The following is a 20,243-nucleotide window of genomic DNA, read 5'->3' on the forward strand; positions in this document are numbered from 1 at the left end:
TGCAGCCTGTCCCGCTGAGTTACTCCAGCCTTTTGTGTCTATCACCTGTCAGGATTGAACCTGGGTCTCTGGCGCTGTAAGGCAGCAACTCTACCGCTGCGCCACCGTGCCGCCCTTGACTGTGTACATTCAGACTATATCTCTGCTTCCTTGAGTTTTTTGCCTGTTCTTTTGTGAACCAATAAATAACACCCTTTTCTCAAATTTGTTCACTGCACGTTTAACACCTCACATTTGTCCGTATAACTATTTAACTAGTTGGAGGTTTTAACCTCAATTAAACAACAACAAAGCAGGAAATAGAAATAGAGGTGTGGCATGGTAGCGCAGTGGTAGAGATGCTGCCTTACAGAGAATGCAGCGCTGGAGATCCGGGTTCGATCCCAACTACGGGTGCTGTCTGAACGGAATTTATACGTGCTCTCCGTGACCTGTGTGGGTTTTCGCCGAGATCTTCAGTTTCCTCCCACATTCCAAAGACGTACAGGTATGTAGGTTAATTGGCTTGGTAAATGTAAAAATTGTCGCTAGTGGGCGTAGGATAGCGTTAATGTGTGGGGAACGCTGGTCGGCGCAGACCCGCCGGGCTGAAGGGCCTGTTTCCACGCTGTATCTCTAAACTAAAAAGAAAAGCAGGGTGGGTTGCTCATTTGGTCCCTCTCAACTCAGTTCAGTTAAATCATGGTTGCCGGGATGGGTTTGAACTCAATCTAAAGCTAGAACGGTCTTCTATTTAGTTTAGTTTAGAAATACAGCGTGTAAATAGGCCCTTCGGCCCACCGTGTCCGCCCCGATCAGCGATCCTCTACACTAGCACTATCCTACACACTAGGGACAAGGTACAATCTTTAGTAAAGATTACAAATCTGTACGTCTTTGGAGTGTGGGAGGAAACCGGAGTGCCCGGGGAAACCCACGCGGTCACGGGGGGAGGGGACGTACATACTCAGTACAGATGGAACCGTTAGTCGGGACCGAACCTGGGTCTCTGCCGCTGTAAAGCAGCAACTTTACCGCTGCGCCACCGAACGACTGCTGATTAGATAGGCTCAATTTGGAGCTGATAGATTGTAAACCGTAATTTAAAAATTCACAAGTTAATAAACGCTTTAGAAACATGCATTAAATAATGGGAAAAAAATCTTCTTCGTCCTAGGCATTCCCTCATGAATCAAGGATGATCTACTTCCTCTCCTGTTTCATGGGCTCGTGGGTGGCTAATGAAGCCGATACAAGAACCATAACCTCTCCAACAGAGGGGCAGCAGTGACTGATGGAGTGTACATGTGGGCAGTCTGTCAGGTGGCCTGCAGGTCAAAGTCTTATGAACCAGATACCATAATGTGCTTCAAAGCAAAGACTGCTTTGCTTTCTCTCTCAGCAATGCAAGCAATCAATCAGTCCACTCGAGAATTCAACTGTCTGTTGAAGAGAGAGAGATTTCAAGAGAGAGTTAGATTTAGCTCTTCGGGCTAAGTGAATCAAGGGATATGGGGAAAAAGCCGGAGTACTGATTTTTAGCCATGATCATATTGAATGGCGGTTGGTGCTGGCTTGAAAGGCCGAATGGCCTACTCCTGCATCTATTTTCTATGTTTCTATTTTGACAATATGATTTTTGTGCGTGATTAATTTTGAGATCTTCATTATGAAATCTCTGCAGCGAACAAGTTGCCCTCTTTCTGCTTGGAAGCAGTGATGCTGAACATTAATTTCCTTCCATTTCTTCCTTCCTTCCATGCCCATTTAGCACATTGGTACTGGGCTGTCTCTGGACCCGCCAAATGCTTGTCAAGTATCAATGCTTGGTGTGAGGATGGCTATGCAAGGACGCTTGGGGAACTAGTCAAGGTATTTTGACAATATGATAGCTTCTTGATTGCGTTTACTACTCCTAGATTTTTATTTTAAATTGGAACCCAATTAGCAGGATTTCAACTCATGAACTCAACAGTGTTCGGGGATCGCTGGTCGGCACGGACTCGGTGGGCCGAAGGGCCTGATTCTGCACTGTATCTCTAAACTCAACTAAACATAACTCCAGATTACTGTCCAAGCTGCAGGGTCCTCAGTTAACACAACCATCATACTGCTGGATCACATGTCGCGGTGGTTGATGAATTGGGCTTTTAAGAAGCAAAAGAAAGGTTAAAACTTCTCAGAAAATATTGTCTCAAAATTCAATTGCATAACGGGGCGGCACAGTAGCGCAGTGGTAGCACTGCAGCCTTATGTCGCCAGAGACCCCGGTTCGATCCTGACTACGGGTGCTGTCTGTACGGAGTTTGCACATTCTCCCTGTAACCCCGTGGGCATTCTCTGGGTGGTCTAGTTTCCCCCCACATCCCAAAAGAGGTGGGGTTTGTGAGCTAATTACCTTTAACTAGGTAAAAATTGTCCCTGGTTTGTAAGGTAAAAGTAGTGTATGGGATTGCTGGTCGTGGCGGACTCGGTGGGTCGAAGGGCCTGTTTCCACGCTGCATCTCCAAACTAAACTTAATACTTTCAAAGGGTGGATGCTTTGTGGATTCAGGCGATTGATGATTGAATGATTGCATGGATTAAAATGACTGAATTCCATGATTGGATTGTGGGGTAGACTTGAGGGGCCAAATGGCCAAATTCCGCTGCTATAACATGAACTTATAAACTCCTGGGTAGAAATAGCAAAATCACTGGTTTCTTTATCGACAGGCTTGTTGGGATGACTTTACATTCAGCATCAGACTATCGACAATAAGCACAATTCTTCGTGTCAGCACACAAATTTGGTTTCGGGGCATTCAGTGATTTTTCTTTTGTCCAGTCAGTTATTTTGTACGACCTCTGCTTTTTACAAACCGTCCTTCACTGAGTGAGTGGCAATATATTTGTGGGATGCTCAGTTGCCCGGTTTGCACAATCCTCCTCTCTTGTTGCACTCCTGAGTTGATCTAGTGGTACAGAGAGACTAGTAATGATCGAAACACACACTCATCATCCACCCATTGTGATGTTCAGTAATGACTCCTGCCTGTAACGTTTCCAGTTTTCATCTGAGTGCTGCCAAGTGTGAAGTACGGCCTCAGTGCCAATGGAGTGTTTCATTACAAATAGATTTTACGCTTGACATAATCTAGAGACAATGCCATTGACCATTTCCCAAATAGATCTACAGGGTCTGCAATAAGAAGATGGAATAGGTGGGTTACAGAGACATGGCACAAGTCCAAACACACCCATATATTCTAGATGGACACAAATGGCTGGAGTAACTCAACGAGTCAGGCAGCATCTCTGGAGAAAAGGAATAGGTGATTTTTCGAGTTGAGACCCTTCTTCAGACAGAGAGTCAGTTGAGAGAGAATTGGAGGTAGGAAAAGGAACAAAGAATGGTATGAAATGTATGAAAAGAACAAATCAAAGCCAGCAGTGATGATAAGGGAAAGGTTGAGCCCTCAATGGTCTGTTGTAGACTGAGGAAAAGGTGATAATGAGTAGACACAAACAGTGGAACTCAACAGGACAACATCGAAACTAGTCAGCCGACTAGGGTTGGGGAGAGACTGGGAATGAGGGAATGCAAGGGTTACTTGAAATTAGAGAAATCAATTATCATACCACTGGGGTGTAAGCTGCCCAAGTGGAATATGAGGTGCTGTTCCTCCAATTTGTGTTTGGCCTCACTCTGACAGTGGAGAAGGCCGAGGACAGAAAGGTCAGTTTGGGAATGGGAAGGGGAGTTAAAGTGTTGGGCAACTGGCAGTTCCTTCCTAAAACCAGCGTCTGCAGTTCCTTCCTCCACCCACACATTCCGTTCATCTCTCCTACCACCAATAGCTCACTGGTTTATCCTGATAACCTAGCCTGGGTCCGACACCAGTCCCTGATACAGTAATCTAACTGGGGGTGGCTTATACATTCTTCTCAGCCCTTGCTCAGTGGTTATTCCTGGCCTGAAAGACAAAAGCATATTGGATCCATGGTTCCAACTGCAGTCCAGGCACTTGGGTTTACCAATCTAGCTGACATTTCAGTGCAGTACTGAGAAACAACTGCCCGGAAATGTAATCGTGTAGTGCTGGGGTTTTTTGGTGTTATTAAACTGAAAATCACGTTTCTCTTGGGGTGTAGCATGAAACGATCATTTCCAGGTCATTTGGTTTCATATCAAGAATTCATTTAGCACTTCCTGTCCGTCATCCTAGTGACCGAACAGGAAATGTCGTCAACCTTGCATTCGGCCAACATTCAGCCCACACTCGATCAAGCTCGACCCCCAACATGGGGGTGTTGGGGAAGGAGCTGGCGATCAGTGGTTTAGGGAGGGGTCAGTGAGATGGGGAGATATCCAGGGTTGAGTCGGTTGGGTTGGGTTCGAGTCGTGGGGGATCTCTGAGATGGGGAGGAGTCATAGAGTGTGAAAACAGGACCATCAGCCTAACTTGCCCACACTGGCCAACATGTCCCATCTACACGTCCAACCTGGCCGTGTTTGGCCCATATCCCTCTAAACCTGTCCTATCCATGTACCTGTCTAACTGTTTCTTAAATGTTGCAATAGCACCTGCCTCAACTACCTCCTCCAACAGCTCATTTCATACATCACCACCCTTTGTGTAAAAAGGTTCCTATTAAATCTTTCCCCCCCTCACCTTAAACCCATGTCCTCTGGTTCTCGATTCCCCGACTCAATTCCCCTTAATAGTACATTTAGACAGGTACATAGATAGGACAGGTTTAGAGGGACCATGGGCAAACATGGGCAGCTGGGACTAGTGTAGATGAGGCATGTCGGTCGGTGTGGGCAGTGGGCCAAAGGGCCTGTTTCCATGCTGTACGACTCTGTGACTAACTTGGAGAATGCAAAACAGGGGCACAGCGAGTGGGGCCACTACCTCACAACACCAGGGAACCGGATTCAAACCTGACCTCGGTTGCCGGTGTGGAGTACGCATGTTCTCTCCGTGACTATATACTATGACCACGACCTCTACTCCGGATCTCTGCAACTCATTCCTCCACTTTTTAGCTGATAAAATCAGCACCATCTATCGATCTTTATCCCCTGTACCTGACTCCCCAGCATCTACTCCACCACCTACCAAGGCCCCTCCTTTCAACATCTCCACTGACCTCCTTACCCCTCCTCCACACTGCTTCCTCTCCCAGTTTGACCTGGTCATCCCTACTGAAATTTCCAAACTCATCAGCTCTTCCAAACCCACTACCTGCTCCCTCGACCCTCTCCCCACTCCCCTGCTGAAGTCCTGCCTCCCCGTTCTCTGCCCCTACCTCACTAATCTCTTCAACTCCTCATTGTCCCAAGGAATTGTCCCAAAGAAACCTGGTCTTGATCCCTCCTCTCTCATTAACTATCGCCCAATCTCAAACTCCCCTTTCTTTCAAAAACCCTGGAGCGTATCGTTGCGTCGCAACTTCATTCCCACCTCCTTGCGTATAACCTACTTGAACCCCTCCAATCTGGCTTTCGCCCCCTCCATAGCACAGAAACTGCTCTCCTCAAAGTCCTCAACGACCTCCTCACCTCTGCTGACACCGGTTCCCTCAACATCCTCCTCGACCTGAGCGCAGCCTTCGATACAGTGAACCATAACATCCTGCTCAAAAGACTCAAAGACCTCGGCATTGAAGGCTCTGCACTCAGCTGGCTCCGTTCCTACCTTTCCAACAGATCCCACTTCATCTCTCTCCACAACCACACCTCTGCTACAGCCACAGTCACTCAAGGCGTTCCCCAAGGCTCCGTACTCGGCCCCCTCCTCTTCATCATCTACATCCTCCCCCTTGGTCAGATACTCCGCCACTTCAACCTGGACTTCCACTGTTACGCTGATGACACCCAGATCTACCTCGGCACCAAATCCCCCCACAACCCCCCCCCCCCTCTCCCATATCAACTCCTGTTTGTCAGCTATAAAAACCTGGATGCAACATAACTTCCTCAAACTCAACAGCGATAAGACAGAATTCCTCCTCATAGGCTCCAAAGCCACACTCGGCAAAATCAATAACCCCACTCTCACCATCGACGGCACCACTGTCTCCCCATCTCCCCAGGCCCGTAACCTTGGCGTGATCTTTGATTCCACCCTCTCCCTTGAGCATCACATCCGCCATGTCATTAAAACCTCCTTCTTTCATCTCCGCAACATCGCCAAACTCAGACCCTCTCTCACACCTCCCGCTGCTGAAAGACTCATCCATGCCTTCATCTCCTCCCGACTGGACTATTGCAACTCACTTCTCCTTGGCATCAGCTCCACCTACATCAACCGACTCCAACTGGTCCAGAACGCAGCCGCCCGACTCATCACCCACACCAAATCCTGGCATCACATCACTCCAGTCCTCAAACAACTTCACTGGCTTCCCATCTCCCACCGGATCACCTACAAAATCCTGGTCCTCACCTACAAAGCCCTCCACCATCTGTCCCCCCCATATCTCACTGACCTCCTCTCCCCCCACCAACCCTCACGGTCCCTCCGATCCACATCAGCCGGTCTCCTCTCCATCCACAAGTCCAACCTCCGCAGTTTTGGGGACAGAGCCTTCTCCAGGGCAGCTCCCAGGCTCTGGAACTCCCTCCCCCAACTGATCCGCAATTCCGTGTCCCTCACCATCTTCCAGTCCCGCCTCAAGACCCATCTCTTCACCTCTGCCTATCCTTAGCCCCACGTCCCCCTCCCTTTTCACCTGTGCATTAATTGCCTCATATTGTGTTTTGAATTGAATTCTGTCTTTACTTTGTGTACTAGTCATGTCTCTACTATTTATTTCATTCCCCATACATGTTTTTCCTCTACCTGCTAAATTTTTTTTTGTGTCCTTGGAACTCTTGAAAGGCGCCCATAAATAACATTTATTATTATTATTATTATTATTATTATTATTATTATTATTATTATTATTATATGGGGTTTTGGCTGGATGGATCAGTTCCTTCCCAAATCGCACAAAGGTGTGGTTGAGTAGGTTCCTAGACCTTGAAAAATTCCCTTTAGTGTGTGGGTGGGCAGTCGATTCTCGGGAATGTTGATGAGAATGCAAGGAGAATGTAGGACAGCACAGTGGGGCAGCGGTAGAGTTGCTGTCTTACAGAGCCAGAGATCCGACTGCCGAGTATAATCCTGACTACGGGTGCTGTCTGCACGGAGTTTGTACCTTCTCCCCGTGACCTGCGTGGGTTTTCCCAGTGATCTTTGGTTTCCTCCCACACTCCAAAGACGTACAGGTTTTGCCGTTGCCGAACCAGCAGGTCGAGGAACAGCTTCTTTCCGGCGGCTGTCACTCTACTCAACAACGTACCTCGGTGACTGCCAATCACCACCCCCCCCCCCCCCCCCCTCTGGACACTTATTATTATTTATTCAAATCATTTGCTATGTCGCTCTTCCAGGGAGATGCTAAATGCATTTCGTTGTCTCTGTACTGTACACTGACAATGACAATTAAAATTGAATCTGAATCTGAATCTGAATCTGGGTTTGTAGGTTCATTGGCTTGGTAAAATTTTAAATTGACCCGAGTGTGTATAGGATAGTGTTAGTGTGCGGGGATGCTGGTTGGCGCGGACTCGGTGGGCCGTAGGGCCTGTTTCCGCGCTGTATCTCTACACTACATAAAGGGATTAATGTACGATCGGTATAAATGGGTGTGAACTCGATGGGCTGAAGGGCCCATTTCCATTCTGTGTATCTCTAATATGAGTCTAAAGATCCAGGCTTCATGGTTGACGCTGTATCTTTCATATTTCACTTCTTGATGAGAAACACATTGCAGCATGATTTAATTTCCAGGCGCCTCTTTCTGTTTTCTGCTCCAAAGCCCTGACTCATTTCCACAACGCACATCTCTATTTCAAGGAATCCTGAATCACCGGCAATTAAATCAGAGACACAGTGGTGAGTCTTGTACACAGCAAAAAAAAAATAGTGATTTTGATTTTTTTTAAATCTACAGTTATTGGAAATATAAAATACAAACTTCTAGGAAGTAAAATAAAATTCTAGGAAAACTCAGCAGATCAGGCAACATCTGCAGAGAGAGAAGCAGTTTACAATTTAGGTCTGTTTTTGTGGGGTTGACTGAGAGGTAACTATTGGTCAGGTTGAGGCAATCAGTCTGAAGAAGGGTCCCGACCCAAAACGTCACCCATTCCTTCTCCCCAGAGATGCCCCCTATCACGCTGAGTTACTCCTGCTTTTTGCATCTATTTGAGGAAATCAGAGATGACCAGTGGCGGACTGGGTCTAAAAATATTGGTTGCAAGGAGACAAAGTGGGCCCACTTCATCAGGGGCCCACTTGAGATAGGGGGCCCACTTGCCATCGGGCAAGCTGACACCCTGGCCAGTCCGCCACTGGAGATAACTTCACTATTTCATCATCAAAAATATGGTTATGGTATCTTTCCCATTCAAAAACTCTTTGAAGGTTCTCATAGAAACATAGAAAATAGGTGCAGGAGTAGGCCATTCGGCCCTTCGAGCCTGCACCGCCATTCAATATGATCATGGCTGATCATCCAACTCAATATCCTGTTCCTGCCTTCTCTCCATACCCCCTGATCCCTTTAGCCACAAGGGCCATATCATCTCGCAAGTGGATCCACTTCATTACCAAACCAGGGCCAACAGTGTCACCAAATGAGCCATTGTGTTAGAGCACAGGACGCAAAGTGGCCCAGCAATGTGACGAGAGACAAACTTCACTCAATGCCCTTCTCGTAGCTCGAGCACTGGTCCTGAGGTTCAGCACAGCTGGAACGTACCTGATCATACTCCGACGCCCCTGGATACAACGGCCACCCCAAGAACAGCTCTGCGATAACGCACCCTAGTGACCACATGTCAATCGCCTCGCAGAACAGCAATCCCAGGATGATCTCCGGCGCTCTACAGAGAGAGAGAGAGAAAGGCAAGAGTTAGTGGCACACACTTTCCTCCTTCTATCTCCATCCCCTTCTGCCAAGTGGGTTGGGGATTCGCAGGCATCAAGAGCTCTCTGGTTTCTCCACTGCAACCCTAGAGAGGAGGTTTACAAGAATGATCCCAGGAATGAGTACCAGGAATTAACCTATGGTGAGCCTTTGTCGGCAATGGGCTGTACTGGCTGGAGTTAAGGAGAATAAAGGTGGCACGGTGGCGCAGCGGTAGAGTTGCTGCCTTGCACCGAATGCAGCGCCGGTGACCCGGGTTCGATCCTGACCACGGGTGCTGTCTGTACGGAGTTTGTACGTTCTCCCCGTGACCTGCATGGGTTTTCTCAGAGATCTTCGGTTTCCTCCCACACTCTAATGACGTACAGGTTTGTAGGTTAATTGGCTTGGTATAAATGTAAAATTGTCCCTATAGGATAGTGTTAATGTGCGGGAATCGCTGGTCGGTGCAGACCCGGTGGGCCGATGGGCCTGTTTCCGCATTGTATCTCTAAACAAAACTAAACTAAACCTCATTGAAACGTACAGAATAGTGAAAGGCTTGGATAGAGTGGATGTGGAGAGGATGTTTCAACTAGTGGGCGAGGCTAGAATAAGAGGTCCTAGCCGAGAATTAAAGGACATTCTTGTAGGAAGGATATAAGGAGAAGTTTATTTAGTCAGGGGGTGGTGAAACTGTGGAATTCTTCGCCACAGAAGGCTGTGGAGGCCATGTCAATTGATATTTCTAAGGCAGAAATCGATTCTTGATTAGTACAGGTGTTGGAGGTTATGGGGAGAAGGTAGGAGAATGAGGTTTGGAGGGAGGGATAGATCAGCCATGATTGAATGGCGGAGTAGACTTGATGGGTCGAATGGCCTACTACTCCGAATACGTACGACGTTATGAACCCTTTGCAAGTTCAGACAATGAATGGTTCACGGAGCTTGATGCGCCACGTATGCAACTGCACAGTCAAACTCTTTTTGCATATATTACATGTGCTCCCCAATATTTTTGGCACCATTATTCAAAGTCCAAAGTCCCTCGATGTACCGGAGCAGTTCCCGTGAACCAATGTCCCTCTCCTCTCCTCGAAGTCGCTGGAGGCATTACCCCGGTTCACCCTCCCACCGACCCACTCCTAGCATCCGCTGTTTCCAACTCCTGCCCGGTTATGCCGTTCGACAGAAGGTCTCACGATAAACCTATGTGATCTCCTGGTTGCTCAGCACTTTAACTCTCCCTCCCATTCCCAATCTGACCTTTCGGTCCTGGGCCTCCTAAGTGAGGCCCAGCGCAAAACTGGAGGAACAGCACCTCATATTTTGCTTGGGTAGCTTACACCCCATTATGAACGTTGACTTCTCTAACTTCAAGTAACCCTTGCTTTCCCTCTCTCTCCATCCCCTCCCCCTTCCCAGTTCTCCCACCAGTCTTACTATCTCCGACTACATTCTATCTATGTCCCACCCACTCCCCTGACATCAGTCTGAAGAAGGGTCTCATCCCCAAACATCACCCGTTCCTTCTCTCCAGAGATGCTTCCCAACCCGCTGAGTTACTCCAACATTTTGTCTGCAATCAAACTCAATCTCTTTCTATCCCCTCTGGCCAGTGTGGAAGATCATTTCTCCACCTCCCTCACTGAGGCTAAGTATAAAACTCTCCCCACCGCCTTCACTGCTGATATAACCAACAAGATGGGGAAGGATTTAGGATCCTCAGGGTTTCTGTTCAAGAGTCAAGAGTCAGGAGTGTTTTATTGTCATATGTCCCAGAGAGCACAATGAAATTCTTACTTGCTGCAGCACAACAGAATATGCAAACATAGCACACTGTGAACAATTTAATAAATAAAGAAAAAAAAGCTCAGTGTGTGTATATATACACCACACACACACACACACACACACACACACACACACACACACACACACACACACACACACACACACACACACACACACACACACACATAAAAAACAAACACCAATAATAGTGCAAACACCAATAATAGTGCAATAATAATAATAATAATAACTCTATGCAGATAAGAGCTAAATGGAGGTTGTAGTGTTTAATAGCCTGATGACTATAGGGAAGAAACTGTTCCTGAACCTGGACGTTACAGTTTTCGGGCTCCTGTACCTTTTTCCCGATGGCAGGGGTGAAATGAATGTGTGGCCTGGGTGGTGTGGGTTTCTGATGATGCTGGCTGCCTGTTTGAGGCAGCGACTCCTGTAAATCCCTTTGATGTTGGGGATATCAGAACCGGTGATGGACTGGGCAGTGTTCACTCGCATCTTTTATGCTCCTCTTTCATCTGGGACAGGCAGTAACCCCTCGAATGACCTTCATAACCAGCCACCAAAAACACTTTCCCTGCCAGCACAGACTAAAGCAACCAGAAACCAGTATAGCTCAACAGGCCAATACAATACACACATACAGCTGAACAAACACGTACAATACCAGGAACGCATGCATGGATGGAAAGCAATGTGGTTTAAGATGTAGGTAGATTGACAGATAGAAACACAGACAGACAGGCAGACAGCATTAATCCTACAGTTTACACTGACTACAGCTCAATAGTACTTCTGCCGGATATGAGGGAATGTTGGAGACGGGAGAAGGGGTGATTACTGGGCGGTGAGGACTCCTAACCAGAGTAAAATGCCCAGAGGAGGAGACGATGGAAGAAGAACTCATGGCGGGCTCGGAATATGTTGAGGTGGCACTTTCGTTATTGTAGAGTGATACAGTGAAGAAACAGGACCTTCTGACGAACCTGCCCACATGTCCCATCTAAACTAGCCCCACCTGCCTGCCTTTAGCCCATATCCCTCTAAACCTGACCTATCTGAATCAGAATCAGAATCAGAATCACACTTTATTCGCCAAGTATGTTTTGCAACATACGAGGAATTTCCTAACCGTGTACCTGTCTAAATGTTTCTTAAGCGTTGTGATAGTCCCTGCCTCAACTACCGCCCCCAGCACCTCGTTTCATTCACCCACCACCCATTGGTTGCAAAATGGTTTGCGATATTATGTAGTTTAGTTTAGTTCAATTTAGTTTAGAAATACAGCGTGCAAACAAGCCCTTTGGCCCACCGAGTCCATGCTGACCAGCGATCCCCACACACTAACACTATGCTTCACACACTAGGGACAATTTACAATTTTTACCGAAGCCAATTAGCCTTCAAGCCTGTATGTCTTTGTAGTGTGGGAGGAAGCCGGTGCATCCGGAGAAAACCCACACGGTGACAGGGAAAGCATACAAATTCCATACCGACAGCACCCGTAGTCAGGATCGAACCTGGGTCTCTGGCGCTGTAAGGTAGCAACTCTACCGCTGCACCACCACGCTGGAAGATTATAAATGCGGGTCTTTATTCATTCTTTGAATTGAAGTATTTTATTGAGAGCTTTGTAAAAAACTTGTGAAAAAGACAAGGAAGATATCGACCCTTGATTTAATGTGAACTGCACCAGTGAGCAAAACAGGTTTGGGTGACATTCAAGCTCTTCATACTCACCTGGATTAGGTAAACAAAGCACTATGGTAGTGTTCAATGTTCACATGGGCCCTATGTGTTTCCAGCAGTTAAATGATCACGGACCCCTCTTCCCCAACTGTCTGTTTCCAATTAGCAATTTCCAGGACACTTCCCAACAATAGGTACTAACGGGGGCTGGGCAGGTAAACCACAGCCCCGATGCATCCTCACCTACTACAACCAAAGAAACCCAACAAACCTCCAGAGATGGACACAGAATGCTGGAGTAACTCAGCGGGACAGGCAACATCTCTGGAGAGAAGGAACGGGTGACGTTTCGGGTCGAGACCCTTCTTCAGACCAGCATCTGCAGTTCCTTCCTAAACAAACTTCCAGAGATTCTGCCTGACCCATTAAGTTATTCCAGCACTTTTTTTGTAAACCAGCAACTGCAGTTCCTTGTGTCTCTGTCCGACCAAATTAGTTCCTTCTCAACCTTTATTAATTTGAATCCACAATGACCTTTAGGTTGCATAATTCATGTCTTCCTGATTAATTCTGTGAGCAGAGGTCACCCTCGAACAAAAAGGGTCATGTTTCAGCAATAAAGGGCTTTCATTTATTTATCCAATTGCTTGCTATTAAAACAGTGAGGCTGGTGGACATAATTCAGTCAGAAATTTTTTTTGAGCCTCCTCTGGAAGACACGGAGAATTTCAGACTCTAAGAGTTTCGACTTTACTGGCCATTCCTTACTGCCCTTGGTGAACCAACTCAGAACAGATGCAGGCCTTCTGATGAAGGTGCTCCCAAAGTCTATTCTAGAGTGAGTTCCAGCATACCAATGGATTCCAGGCCCCACCACCCTCTGTGCGAAATATCTGCCTCGTACATCGCCATTTAACTTTCCCCTTCTCACCTTATTTCCCCTTCTCACCTTACTTAAAGTGTTGGACATTTGTACCCTGGGGTAAAGGGTCTGAATGTCTACCATATCTATGCCTCCCATAATATTATATACTTCTATCAAGTCTCCCCCAACCTTCCACATTACAGAGAAAACAGCCCTAGTTTCTCCAGCCTCTCTCTGGAGCTGAAACCCTCTAATCCAGGCAGCATTTTGGTCAACCTCCTCTGCACCCTCTCCAATGTTTAGGCTTTAGAATCTAGATATACAAGTCAAGAGAGTTTTATTGTTATGTGTCCTAGATAGGACAATGAAAGTCACTTCTCACTTCTCATCATCTCACTTCTATACCCTCACTCTATACTCTGCAGCACGGAAACAGGCCCTTCGGCCCACTGAGTCCATGTCAACCAGCGATCACCCTGTACACTCGCACTATCCTACACCAGTAGGGACAATTTACAATTATACCAATTATGCCAATTAACTTACAAACCTGTCTGCATTTGGAGTGTGGGAGGAAACTGGAGCACCTGGAGGAGGCCTACGTGGTCACTGGGAGAACGTTCAAACTCAGTACTGTCAGGATCAAACTAGGGTCCCTGGTGCTGTAAGGCAGCAACTCTACCGCTGTGCCGCCCTGCTCTGTTCTGCTCCTTTGCGATCCTCAAGAGCCCAATGAACATTCTATCAAGAGTCAACAGTCTCAGGACTGTAAGCCATTTCCTAAACACCTGGCTTTTAAAACTTTAGCCTAAAAAGGTTTTATCATGTAGTTCACAAGCAAGAAAAGCTTTTCACTGTACTGTACCTCGTTACACGTGACAATAAACTCAACTGAACTAAATCCAAGATGTTTCTGCCTCAACCGAGGTTCAATCCTGACCTTGGGTCTTGCTGATGTCAAGATGACATTATTTTTCTGATTCCAAGATCCGATTGTCCAATGTCCTTTGCTGAAGCACTACCTGCTGTATTTCCCCATGCATTAGACACAGCATCCTGCTTTACAAAGACATTGTGGCAAGTTGCTGGTTTAAAAAGTTGCACTGGAGCTTTGCCTCCGAAAATACTTCCCTGCATTCGTTGTACGGCTCCATTAGGATTCTGTGTAAATGAATTTGTAATTACAGAATCATTTCCAAGTAATCCCCTCAATGACGCCTCCGTTGGGAGCAGCGTGCAATTACTCTGAAGCCATTCTAGTTTGTTCTCCTCACCTGAGGCGAGAACACATGAGCTCAAATTTGGAAGATGAAAACTCTTCAATTAATACACATTTTAAATAGGCACGGGGACACAGTTTGCAAATCTGCTCTAATGAAAGTTCTCATTTGAAATGTTAATTTCAGGTTGCAAAGAACCTAAAAAAAGAGCCAGCCCAAGTTAAGTTAATGTAGATTGATCAATGTTCTCAACAAAGGTTATATCACAGATTTTTTAAAATTATGTTCATCGTACAAAGAAAACTTGAATCCTGAAATTACAATGTCTGAGATACAAACCTTGCAAGAAAGGATTTTAAACAAAATATAAATAAAGCATGCTAAATTTGTAAAGTGCTACATAAATGCATTTTATAATGTTTTGTGTAATGACTGAATGTGGGCTGTCAGGATGACATGATGAGGCAAAGATGATTGGGCTTGCATGGATGGAAGGTGGAAGGGATGGGGACATTGGAGGCATGGGGAGTGAAAATGCGGCACTTGGGTGGTGCAGCGGTAGCGTTGCTGCCTTACAGCGCCTGAGACCCAGGTTTGATGCTGACTACGGGTGCTGTCTGTATGGAGTTTGTACGTTGTCCGTGTAACCTGTGGGTTTTCTCCGGGTGCTCCGGTTTCCCCCCACACCCCAAAGACAAACAGGTTTATAGGCTAATTGGCTTCTGTAAAAATTGTAAATTGTCCCTAGGGTGTAGTGTACGAGGAGGTGATTGCTGGTCTGCGTGGACTCACTGTGGTTATCTGGTTTCCTTCCTCATTGCAAAGACATGCTGGTTGCGTAGGTTAGTTGGAAACTGTAATAGCCTTGAGTGTGTTGGATAATAATCCAGGTGGGATGGGGCAGTTGGTGCAAGAGGGAAGGTGGAATGAGTATAGATGAGTGTTTGTTTGATGCTCTGCACGGACTCTGTGGGTCAAAGAGCCTGTTGCTGAGCGGTGTCACTCTATTCCCCATTAAAGCAGAGAAGCCTCACCCTACCACACCGATCTATTCACAGATCAGAGTTCAACAGTTTAGTTTAGTTTAGAGATACAGCACGGAAACAGGTTCTTAGGCCCACTGAGTCCACACTGACAAGCGACCCCCACAAACTAACACTATCCTGCAGTCTAGGGACAATTTATAATTGTTACCAAAGCCAAATTAACCTTGTCTTTGGAGTACCCTTAGTTCCCTCGTATAAATCATTTTGGGAAATTATAGAAACTTGAGGCCCTATCATAGATCCCTGTGGTACATCTTGCCAACCAGAGAATGACCCATTTACACCTATCCCTTGTTTTGTGGAGGCAGTCAATCTTTTATTCATGTCAAAATATTCCCTCCTATTTTAATTTCCTCGGTAACCTTTGATGTGGCACCTTTTCAAATCTCTCCTAGAAATCTAAATATAGTAGATCCACCAGTTCCCCTTCATTCACACCACGTGTTATTTCTTCAAAGATTTCCTGACACACGATTTACCTCTCAAGTTAATTCCAAGTGACAAGAAAGAACAGCGGAACACACTTAGCCCCACAAGGGCGCGATGGTCTAGCGTTCTAGGAGATTGCGTGGAGTATCAGAGGCACTCAAAGCCAGTCACTGAGAATTTATTGCACCCCTCATCATCTTGAAAAGTTCATGACAAATACACAAAATTCCTGAGGCAACGGCAATACTGTGCGCGAGGCTGCCAGCTTTTGGCTGCAATAGCAGCATTCGCAAAACCCCTTGTGCTTCTATGGGGAAAATCGGAAACATACTTTAGCTGTATTACTGCAAGTAGGGCAACACAGTGGTGCAGCGGTAGAGTTGCTGCTTTACAGCGCCAGAGACCCGGGTTCGATCCTGACTACGGGTGTTTTCTGCCCCTCTATCCCTATTACTTGTTTAAATGCTGTTTAATTGTGGTTAAAACCTCCAACTAGTTCAATAGTTGCAAAGGCCAAATGTAAGGAAAAGGTTAAGCCGGCAGTGAAGAAATCTGCGGAAATGATGTTATTTATTGGTTCACATTAGAACATGCTAAAACCTTAAGGACGCAGGGAGATAGTCTGAATGTATTTAATTTAGGCTGGCATAGTGGTGCAGCGGTAGAATTGTTGCCTTACAGTGCCAGAGACCTAGGTTCAATCCTGACCAAGGGTGCTTTCTGTATGGAGTTTGTACCTTCTGTTTGTGACCAAGTGGGCATTCTCCGGGTGCTCCGGTTTCCTCCCACACTCCAAAGACGTACAGGTATGTAGGCTAATTAGCTTCTGTAAACTGTGTGTAGTGTTAGTGCTACTGCTAGGGTGATCGTTGGTCGGTGTGGACTTGGTTAGGTCTAAAGTCTAAAGAGAGTGGATGGGCAAATGCAATGAAGAGGTTGTATCTAGGGACATACCACAGAAGGAAAGAATTTGCGTTATTCATATGTTTTGGAAGAGCAGAATTAGGCCATTTGGCTCATCAAGTCCATTCCGCCATTCAATCATGGCTGATCAATCTTTCTCTTACACCCCCATTCTCCTGCCTTCTCCCCATAACCCCTGACACCCACACTAATCAGGAATCCCAAAGAGATTTAGAGAAGGAATTCCAGAACTTAAGGCCTCGTGCATTGAGACACGTGGCGGTGTCGAAGCCAATAAAACAAGAGATACTGAAGATGCCACAACTGAAGGCGGACAAGGATCTTGGTACAGTCTGAGGAGGCAACAAAGGCCATTTAAAAACAAGAATGACCATTTTAAAGTATCTTGCTTAACTGGGAGCTGAGTTCACCCAACAAGACCAGGCGTTGGATTCAACCCCTCATCTCCAGCTGACACATGCATCTTCCAGTAATCCAGGACACAGAACAGGCTCCGTAAACTTACCAGCTGCAGCACACTGCTAACTGTGCACGCAGCTAGGCTCATAACCAGCATGGTGTCAACAAACAGATCATTTGTGTTCTTTGGTGCTAACTGAGAGATAGGCATTGACTAAGGAATTACAAACACACACTGTTCTTTACAAAGCCCTTCAGTCTGAAGAAGGCTCTCGACCCGAAACGTCACCCATTCCTTCTCTCCAAAGATGCTGCCTGTCCCGCTAAGTTACTCCAGCATTTTGTGTCTATCTTCTAGCATCTATGGTCTCTTGCGACTTTGAATTCACTGAAGATGGAGCCTGTCTGTGGCGACATGTTGCAAGCAGCACAGCGTGGGTAATGTTCTGTCTGAGACATATGACAATAAAACACTCTCGACTCTTGAAAAATGGCATGTTCACTCTCCACGCTGGGGACAGGCAGCCTTAGCTACATACCTCTACAGAAGGACTGTATCTCCGACAGTGTAGTACCCGCAAACACTGCACTAGGGATGTCAGGAACGGGATGGAAATTGATGGTGAAGTCAATGAAGTCCATGAGTTCTACATGGGTGTAGGAGGTAGCACTCATGCAGTCGTCAATGTAACGGAGATCTGTTCTATATCTCTCTACATCATCGTCCATACATCTCGTTTCCCTTTCCCATGACTTTCAGTCTGAAGAAGGGTTTTGACCCGAATCGTCACCCGTTTCTTTTCTCCAGAGATGCTGCCTGTCCTGTTGAGTTACTCCAGCATTTTGTGTCCAACTAGGGATGTCAGCCTAGGTTAGCAGATCGAGTGCCTGAACCATGATTAGCCAACGCAGGCACGGAAAGCAAACAAAAAAGGCAAGTTAAATTATACTATCACAAGGTTTCAGAAATATTTAGCCAGGTAGAAACATAGAAAATAGGTGGAGGAGTAGGCCATTCGGCCCTTCGAGCCTGCACCGCCATTCAATATGATCATCGCTGATCATCCAACTCAGTATCCTGTACTTGCCTTCTCTCCATACCCCCTGATCCCTTTAGCCACAAGGGCCATATCTAACTCCCTCTTAAATATAGCCAATGAACTGGCCTCAACTACCTTCTGTGGCAGAGAATTCCAGAGATTCACCATTCTCTGTGTGAAAAATGTTTTCCTCATCTTGGTCCTAAAAGATTTCCCCCTTATTCTTAAACTGTGACCCCTTGTTCTGGACATGGTACATGGATAGGATAGGCTTACAAGGATATGGGCCAAATGCAAGCAGGCGGGATTAGTGTAGATGGGGCATGTTGGTCAGTGTGGGCAAGTTGGGCCGAAGGGCCTGTTTCTACGCTGCATGACTCTGTGACTCTTAGTCCAAATTCCAAACCTGGTGCTAATTTTCCATCAACCTGTTTAAAGTGTAAATAAACAACCTCTGCTGTGTTTTGGAAAATCACCAGGGACCTAATCTGATGAGAACTGTCCTTAAGTTAAAAATATCTTATTGTGGAAACTTAACAAAACAAATATGCTGACTTCCCATGTGCTGTATTTTACATTTTGAAAATGAAATCTAGATAGCGGTACTTTTAATTTGCATTGCCTTCTCCACAGATTGAACTTTTGGGCCATGTTATTCTGATTCATATCAGCTCACATCTGTGCAAATAAATGTTCTTTTAAAAGGGTTAGATGTGCAATATGTTAGTCCACCATTAGGTGGGGCATCTGAGTCAAAATGCCAGCAGTGACCTGCACAACAGCAACGGGCTCGGAACCCACATACAAAGAGCAAAGGGAATTGGTTGTAAAGGGGCTGTGGACCCACAAATGGCTGGTGAGAGCACGGCGGAATAACGTGGGCTACAAGAATCACATCGGCCGTAGTCCGGTCCTGTCTGTACCAAATTCATGGCCTTCCTCCCAAGTACGACAGGGATCATCAACAAGTGACTCAGGGTAGAAACAAAATGTTGGAGTAACTCAGCGGGACAGGCAGCATCTCTGGAGAGAAGGAATGGGTGACATTTTGCGACAAGACCCATTCTTCAAGAAGCCATCCTCTTCTGAAGAAGGGGTCTCGACCCAAAACATCACCCATTCCTTCTCTCCAGAGATGCTGCCTGTCCCGCTGAGTTACTCCAGCATTTTGTGAGTTACTCCAGCATTTCGGTGTACACCAGCATCTGCAGTTCCATCCTACAAGAGTGACTCAGGGTGTCTGAACCTCCATGTACGATCGAAAGTAGAGCATTGGCTGCCTCCGACGTGTTGGCAAGTCTGTGTCTTTTTATAGAGGGCTTTCACTGGCGCTGTGCATGCTGAGATTGCAGTGCCCCCATTGCTATTTCTCACCTCTCCAGGCAGTGAAAGTATAAAAAAACACTGGTGATAAAATACAGGACAGAAAGAGAGATAAAGGCAAGGAAAGAAAGAGTGAGCATAAAAGCAGGTTTGCAGATTTTTAATCATTTCTCAGGCTTCACATTTTCCCAATGCTGTCTTGTCTTTTGATGAGTCCGTGATGTACAGAAACAGGCACAGGGCAGATACCGTTACTATGGCAATGCTAACCGAGTGCCTCCGTCAGGACAGGGAGCCTCCATGGCTAAGTTAAGACTCTAACAAATATCTAACAACTTTGAACTCAAACAAGATTTAGTCTAGGTTTAGTTTAGTTTAGTGATACAGCTCGGAAACAGGCCCTTCGGCCCACCGAGTCTGTACCGACCAGCGATCACCACACACTGACACTATCCTGTACATTTGGCACAATTTACAATTTTTACCGAAGCCAATTAACCTACAAACCTGTATGTCTTGGGAGTGTGGGAGGAAACCGGGGAAAACCCACACGGTCACGGGGCAAATGTACAAACTC

The 20,243-nt window shown here is 46.3% G+C and overlaps 1 protein-coding gene across 5 annotated transcripts in view; it reads right to left on the minus strand.

Moving 5' to 3' along the window:
• Positions 1–20,243, minus strand: part of hipk2 (homeodomain interacting protein kinase 2) — a 183,355-nt gene that overhangs the window by 47,149 nt on the left and 115,963 nt on the right. For all 5 annotated transcript variants that reach the window (XM_055650352.1, XM_055650351.1, XM_055650353.1 and 2 more), the window contains one exon: positions 8,776–8,899. In XM_055650352.1, coding sequence (XP_055506327.1) covers positions 8,776–8,899 — 124 coding nt within the window. The remainder of the gene's footprint in view (positions 1–8,775; positions 8,900–20,243) is intronic.

Source organism: Leucoraja erinacea, chromosome 19 (genome assembly GCF_028641065.1).
Source record: "Leucoraja erinacea ecotype New England chromosome 19, Leri_hhj_1, whole genome shotgun sequence".
In the NCBI taxonomy this organism is placed as follows: Eukaryota; Metazoa; Chordata; class Chondrichthyes; order Rajiformes; family Rajidae; genus Leucoraja; species Leucoraja erinaceus.